This window comes from Morone saxatilis, unplaced genomic scaffold (assembly GCF_004916995.1).
Source record: "Morone saxatilis isolate NCDOM2014 unplaced genomic scaffold, NCSU_SB_2.0 Contig8, whole genome shotgun sequence".
Taxonomy (NCBI): domain Eukaryota; kingdom Metazoa; phylum Chordata; class Actinopteri; family Moronidae; genus Morone; species Morone saxatilis.
In genome coordinates this window covers 11,165,005-11,172,589 of record NW_023340257.1, presented here as the reverse complement: position 1 = coordinate 11,172,589, position 7,585 = coordinate 11,165,005, and the positions used below count along the sequence as shown (strand labels likewise).

Below are 7,585 nucleotides of genomic sequence, written 5' to 3'. Positions count from 1 at the left end.
GGGGGGGGGGGGGGGGGGGGGTCCATCGAGCAAGCTAGGTTTACTTTAGCTCCAAAGATCATTTGTACAGACAAATTTGCAGACTTTGCTCATTCTACACATTTGATAGAATAGCTCTTTGTTCTCATGTCTCTTCCCCTCAGTTCGTCTGTTCGCATTTTGTTCTGTATTATATTGGCCCCAGTTTGTGTGTTGCATTTTGGTTCGGCTTTCCCCCCGTGTGTGTCTTTGCTTCAAGTTGTGGAATCGAGAGTTGCAGTTGGTTGAATGCGGGTAGTGATGAGCGCATATTATCTTTTTTTTCCCTCCTTCTACCCAAGTTGAGATTGTGTTCTGGCCTCCTTTATCCTAGAGAGCTTCAGCTCAAACGAAGAGTTGTAACCGATGTGTTGATCAGGTAAATTTTGTTTTGCTCTTATTTTGATAGAGTTAGCGTCTTTCTGTTGGGCCCTACCTGATGTGTAGGGTTATCTTGGTAGACCAAGCTCTGAGCAACCCTCAACACATAATGTAGCTGGGCACAAAATTTGGCTGGTCGTATTTTATCGTTTTATGGCCAGATAGCATTTCAAGTTCATTTATGGAATAAAGTTTATATGCAGTTTCACACCCTGTTTGAGGTGGGATTGTCTGCTTTACCTTTTTTTTTTTTTTTTAATTTTCTATATTGTCTTTATTTCTTGCTGTAGTTGATTATTATTATTTTTTTTCTTTGCACTGCTGGCTTGGAACAAACCGTGGTGTGCACCTGCAGTCTGTGGCCAGGGGAGGGCGCCACTGTATGTTCTCCTGGCCCAATCGTTCATGTGCTGGTTTCTAAGATCTGCAATAATTTACTGCATCAGGTTCATGTTTTTACCTGAACATAAATAAAGTAACTGTTTGACTCATCTTTGTTAGTTTTATTTATCCATCCATCCATTGCTTTGCCACGTTGCTCTTATGAGTCTTTTTACAGCAGGTCGATCGTCTACATTCATGTTGGAAAGGTTACACTGGGTCCTCCTATAGCTCAATATTATGCATCCCAAAACACTGTTGTTTTCCGTGGGACTTTACTGCAGACATTTAGATCAGTTTCCATGGAGACGGCAACAGAGGCGCTTTATTCTTACCTGGAATGTTGCTCTTTAGATCTCAGCAGGCTTAAACAACTCTCAACCTCTAAGCTTTCCAAACTCTTATTAACAGTCGGAGAGCTTAGCCTTGGATTTAACATTACATTACAGATGTGTGCTGAAATAACAAATACAGTTTATCACCTTTAATGAAAAGTTTTTGGCTTTTCTATATAATTCCTCTAATAATAAAATAATAATTCCTCTTTTGTAAACATTGTAAACAACAGAAGACATTAATCCCTATTCTCTATGTGCTGTGTGTTTCCCATTATAACAGCCAGCAACAGGCTCCGAGTTTGCGGTCTCCAGTACTTGTGTATAGTAACCGATTCATTGCATCATGGGAGGATTCATATGTAAATGGTGAAAGTGGAGGCCAGAGCTGACACCTCATTAACAACCACCAGGGCTCTATATTGATCACACTGAAACAACACCCCTCTGTGAAACACGCAGCTACTTACACTAAATAAATTGAGGCTGTAAATCTAACTCCAACCCTTGAGAGTCAAGGGGAGAAGACGAGGTTGAGGACGGCTGAATCTTTTCCTTCCTCATACTGAAAAGAAGGTATGGTAGTTTTTGTCGCTTTGTTTCTCAGCCTTAACAATTCATAATATGTGATTAGTACACTATACATATTGGTTCAGTTAAAGGGGCACTCCAGTGATTTAATGTGACTTCCTTACAGTTTTGGGGACTTGTGAGAGGAAAATACCCCACCCAGCCTTTAGTCCTGTGATTAGAGGCTCACTGTCTTAAATCAATAGGCAGGTGCCCATATGTATATTAATACTGGCCATTAAGGCATTAATACAGTTTATCTGAAGTTAAGAGTTTTTAAACCCTGGATTTTCTCCTCATGTCTTACATTGTACACGTGTTAAGAAAGAATCTTTTAATGGCCAGTGTGAACAGGAGAAAATCTAATTTAAATGTTCCTATGGGCATCTGATTACTGTTTTAAGAAAGACTGCCCTTTAAATTAAGCTTAAAGGCTGGCTCCTATTCAGTGCCTCCCATAATGAAACTTTATAGCATCTTTTAAAGTTCAGTGTCCTTGCAAAACCACTGATCTGTAATAGGTTATTCAGTCAGTCAAAGTCTCTGTGACCACCCACTGCAGGGTTTCTAACAGAAGCGTTGCATCAGATTCGGGAAGATCCACCCCAAAGCAGAATTCATAATGATTTATGGGTTTTGAACATTCATAGAACAAACTCATCCTGACAGCTGCTTTTTGTGATGCTAGAGAGACTTGACTGGCCATGAAAATAATAAAAAATGTATGTTTATGTAGACTCTCATGTCGAGGTGTTTAACCCCGATGAATGAGGGTGATCTCTGACCTTTAGGACTGCAGCATCCATGTACACTCTGCTTTTAGGGAACTGTTTTATGAATCATTTTGTACATTTTGCACCACCTTGAGTTCCCCCCCATCACCGTGAATCGGCTGTTTTTGGACTCAGGAGTGCATCATCTCCCTCGTGGTAATGCTGCCTGTTATCACTGGAAAGCAGCTAATCTTACAGCAAAGCTGATGAGGATTTTCTCCGCCAACACCACCCCTCCTCCTCCTCCTTGTCCTCCGTCTTCCCCAACTACAGCCTCCTCCCTCCTTGAAAGCCCAGCTTCAAGGAGAGGTTATGGATGATGAGACTCTAAATGAGGAGGGTGCAGAGCTGCTCCTGCTACTCTGCACAGTTGTGTATGTGAGAGGAGCTGAGAGAGAGAGAGAGAGAGAGAGAGAGAGAGAGTGTGTGTATGAAGGTGTGTGTGTGTTTGTGTCGTCAGCTATCATCGTCACTGTGACTCAGAGACCAAAAAAGAGCGGAGAGCCCTCCCCTTCTCCCGCATCCCTTCCTTCTCTCCCTCAGCCTCCACACCATCAGCCAGTCTGCTCTCAGTCATTCTGCCTGCGCACAACTGAGGCTCAACCTCCTAACAGCCTCCTCCTCCTCACTCCCTCCCTCCTCACCCACCTACCCCTCCCTAAGAACCTACGCTCCTACCTCTCACCCTCCACTCCTCTCCATCTTCCTTCTCTCTCCTCTCTCATCCATTCCTCGTCGTCTCACTCCTTTCCTCTCTCCTCATCTCTCTCTATCTCTCTCTCTCTCCTCTCATCATCTCTCTCTCCTCTCCTCTCTCCTCTCTCTCTCTCTACTCTCACACACACAACACACACACACACACCTCTCAGTTGTTGCTGAGCCCAGCCAGAACGAACAGCAGCAGCTTGAGCTCTGAGGAAAGAAGAAAAAGACTCGCACACACACACAACAAAGAAGAAGAAGAAAAGAAACCAGAGTAAGAGGATGAGGTTGAGTGTGTGCAGTGTGCCAGCGGTTCCCTGCTGCCGTCCCACACAGATTGCAAGGATCTTCACGCCCCCCCTGCTTCTCCTCCTCTTGGTCCTGAGCAGCAGCAGCGGCAGCAGCATCGGGGCCGTCCCCTCTCCCTTCCAGCTGGCCCCTGACACGCCGGCCCCAGCTGAGCCCACCCCGACCCAGGCCACACCTCGTCCGGACCCCTGCGAGGGCCGGCCCTGCCTCAACGGGGGCTTCTGCCTGGCTCTTCCGTCCGCCGGCAGGCCAGAGGACACCTGGGAGTACACCTGTACGTGCAGCCAAGGCTTCACCGGACGCAACTGTGAGGTATGGACAAATTTAGTTTTTGATGTCCTCTGCCTGTGTGAACACGGGACTGACTCTGAGCGGTCTGTGTATGGGCTTATTCCTCTTACTTGAGAGGATGAGAGTGCATGGTTATAGAGGACTTCAGTAAGAAGTAGTAGGTGTTAGGGCTGTTTGTGTCTGTTTAAGCTTCATTAAACACAAGTGCATCACAAGAGAAAACAATCGTATGATCCACGTGTTAATTACTTTATAAAGCAATGAATAAAAGTGCTGGATTTGCTTATTATTTGTATTTTGATGCAAACTATTTCAGTTTATTTTTGTTATGGGAGCCCTTATCATTATTTACTGAATTAAATACTGTTACACATCCATCTCTGCTGAAGCCCTGGAGGGTTCACCTTGGATGGTGTGAGTAATAAACCTGTGTTTTTGATGTGCATGTGTTTCTATACGGTAGATGACGGTATGTGTGAGTGCGCCCTGCTGTTGGATGGGGATTTTTTTTTTAAGGGAGCATGTGCTGTCAATGAGACACGGAGACGAGTGCTGCGTTGCTGTGGCAACAGGAGGGAAGAGCGGCAGCAGTGAGGTGTGAGTGAAGACTATAGATTTGTGTGTGTGAGTATAACCATGTACTGTGTGAGTTACTGAGTATTGTGCACATAACCCCGTGAAGTTTTGTTTTTAGATCCGTGCAAACCAAAAGTAGTGCAAGGTGTCAGTAAATTCTGTGGTAAGGTTACATGTATTTCTACGCCGTGCTCTACTTTGGATGTGTACTGAGATATATAAACTACACGCTGCATTTATTAATCGGAACATCTGGACAGCCTTGAATAAGATAAGTGCTGCAGGTTCTCTCTTAAAGTTATTTATGTCTCTCTGGCTGAAGCTGCTGCCGTAGCAATGCTACCTGTCTCCTTGAATAGCATTTTGCACAACGCATCATTGAAGTATCAGCTGTTACCTGCAAAAATACAAAACATTTGAACACCAAGGATCCACTTATGCTTTCAACTGCTTGTCGCAGAATGAATTTATTGAATTTATTATTATCAGTTGTGTCCCTGAAATAATTAATGAATATAGCAAGGATTGTTTGAGTTGTATCACATTGCTGGACTGGATTTCCATCAATGAGAAATGATTGAGTTTAAGAGAGGACAACAAGGATGTTGTTTTACAGATATAATCCACCTCCACACGTCAGTACATTCTGTCCCTGAAGTTGACCTGCACACACACTGCATTGTTTTTACACTTCTACACATTCAAGGACATTCAAAGTTCTGAAGCAGCACTCTTTTATTGTAATGGCACTTTGGCACATTTCTCTCCACATAAACCTGCTCCTCTGCTGGACTGCATGAAATCCATTTGAGCTTTACAATAAGTGGCTGAGCCTCGGTAGCAATGGGCTCAATGGGCAGCCAGGCCTCTGAGTCATGCTGGGGTGAAAGAGAGCATCCGCCGACAGCAGAGAGGATAAATGAGTCTGCTGCAGCAATACGGAGGGGAAACGGCAAGGTGACTGGGTGAGTTTTAGCAGTATCACCAACAGGTGGCAGCCATATCCCTCCTTGTGTTTACATGGGGGTATGCACACACTGTGTCTTGTTATCTTGTGTATGCATGACGGTGGTAAAGGGACGTACAGGTGAGCGGGCTGGTGGCGCGCAGTCAAGTTTGAAGTCTTTTAGTGGAGCGTTCAGCCAGGGACCTGATCACTGTCTCCTTGGCTGTCCTGGTTTCGTGTCTCAGAATAGAAAGCAGCTGCAGTTTGTTACCTCTGCAGCCTGCTTCACTGCACTCCGCTCCACACAAACCACAGAGGACGATGTTGTCACACAGCCTGAGCTGAGGCTGGACAATAACATGCAGAGCGGGGAAAATGTTCATATTTTTCATGCCAAGAGAAAAATTGAGCACAGTGCCCACAGTTCTCTACTGCTGTGAAATCCTAAAAAAACAACAACATCCACTCCAGCTCTATCCCTCTTATGCGCTAAATCTCAGGTCCGGCACAGGCCCCAAGCCTGGCCCGAGGGGGAGTCATTGATTTCTGCACCCCCCCTCCCCGCTCACTGGTTGTTCCTTCTCCATGGAAACTGGAGCAGCAGTCAATTGAGATTTGGTAAATGACCTGATTGGCTGAGCTCAGAGCTGGGTTTATCAGACCTGTCCTCTGCATGCGTCACAACGCAGATGGTCCAGTGAGAGTGGAGGAGAGATCGAAGAATGAGATAGCGGGGAAAGAAGGAGGAGAAGGAAGGATTAAAGAGAGATAAAGAGGATGAGGGGAAGAAAACTATAGATTTCTTCTTTAAAAGAGTAAAGTCCTGGTTTTGGGGGATTAGTGAAGAAATAATGTTGTAAATGAGTGTCATGTACTCATCCTCTTCTCTTCCTCTCTCTTCTTTTATCTCAAATTCTGTGTCAAACCTGGGGCGCCACTCACAGAGCAGGATTAGAGCAAAAACCAAGCTGAATCTGTAAAACCAAACTTGAACAGTAGGTTTAGGATAATGCCTGCCATGCCTGTTGATTTTAGGATATTTCAACAGCAACATTTTTTTAAAATGATCTAAATTGCTAATCCAGCTTGGGTAGGCTTGTGTTTTACACCGCGGGAATCAAAGCAACCTCATGCAAATCTCAGCAGCAGGTACCTGGGGGGAAACTAACCTACGCAACTTGTTAAACTTGCTGATTTTTTATATCAGCCTGCACCTTTTGTGGATGGCAGCCTGTAAGCTGGCGGATTGGCTCTCAGCGCGACTGGCCTTACTGTGAGTTATTAGCTTCTCAGTCTCTAGCCTATTCATTATTGAAAGGCCTGTTGTGTTGGCCTGATGGATTCGGTAACTTGCTCTACAACACAATAGAGCAGCAGCAGCGCAAAACAGCCGTCTGTCGTGAAGCAAGTCCTGGGAGCTCTTGCCGGGTTGCTCGGCCATTCAGCTATATGAAAGCAGTGGATCATGGCAGAATTTGCAGGCTGAAGTGAGGTTTATAGCTTATTATGAACACAGGGTGTATTTTTCATTTTATTTTACTGTTATTTGGAGAGGGGATGTGGGACTGAAGATGGTGAAAGAGGTAATATCTCTATGGAACCACTGCAGTAATTTAGCTGTTTCTGCAGCAGATATTTCTGCCTTAACCTAATAAGCTGGCACAGAGTGTGTCAGAGCTGTGATGGACTGGGGGCTCTTTGATCCTTGAGATGATGATTTTTAGACCTCAGGTGAGAGTTTTGCTCATCGCCGCTTTTTCTCTCAACACGTACAGCTGCTTTCTCACGCACAAGTTTCACAGTTCAGCTTGATAAGCATAATTTCAGTCTTCAGGCGTGTTACTGTGAATTTCTTTTTGGTGTTCCTTTTCTACCACCAGTGTGTGAGATCATATTAAAGAAGTAGTTTGATGCTCCTTCACGTGTTCTTTAAACTTGTTTCCTTATTCGACATATATATCTGTGCATCATCTGCAGGATTAATCTAATCTAAATTCTTAAAATAATACATATAAGTATATATAAATACTTTTTTTAACATTAGAAACAAGTTTAAATCATCTTGCCAACACTTGGCAGAGTTTTTATTTTCACAGACTGAGCAACAGACTAAAGATGTTAATTAGATGTTAAGATGTGAAAACAAGCGTGATTTACATCCGAGATCCTTCCACTTTTAATCCAGCCAGTTTAAAATCTGTCGAGTAGGAAGTGACATTCGTTTGGTAAAGACAGAAAACATGAAGTGACCTGAAGCTGTCACTGTAATGTGAGGGAGAGGAGTTTCTGTGTGTGTGTGTGTG

General features: G+C 44.2%; 1 protein-coding gene across 1 annotated transcript in view; it reads left to right on the top strand.

The window, feature by feature from the left end:
• The first annotated feature begins 3,309 nt into the window (after positions 1-3,309).
• dner (delta/notch-like EGF repeat containing) overlaps positions 3,310-7,585 on the top strand; it is a 50,129-nt gene continuing 45,853 nt past the window's right edge. Inside the window, exon 1 of the mRNA XM_035679521.1 lies at positions 3,310-3,781. Within this exon, the coding sequence (XP_035535414.1) occupies positions 3,443-3,781 (339 nt within the window). The 5' untranslated portion in view covers positions 3,310-3,442. The remainder of the gene's footprint in view (positions 3,782-7,585) is intronic.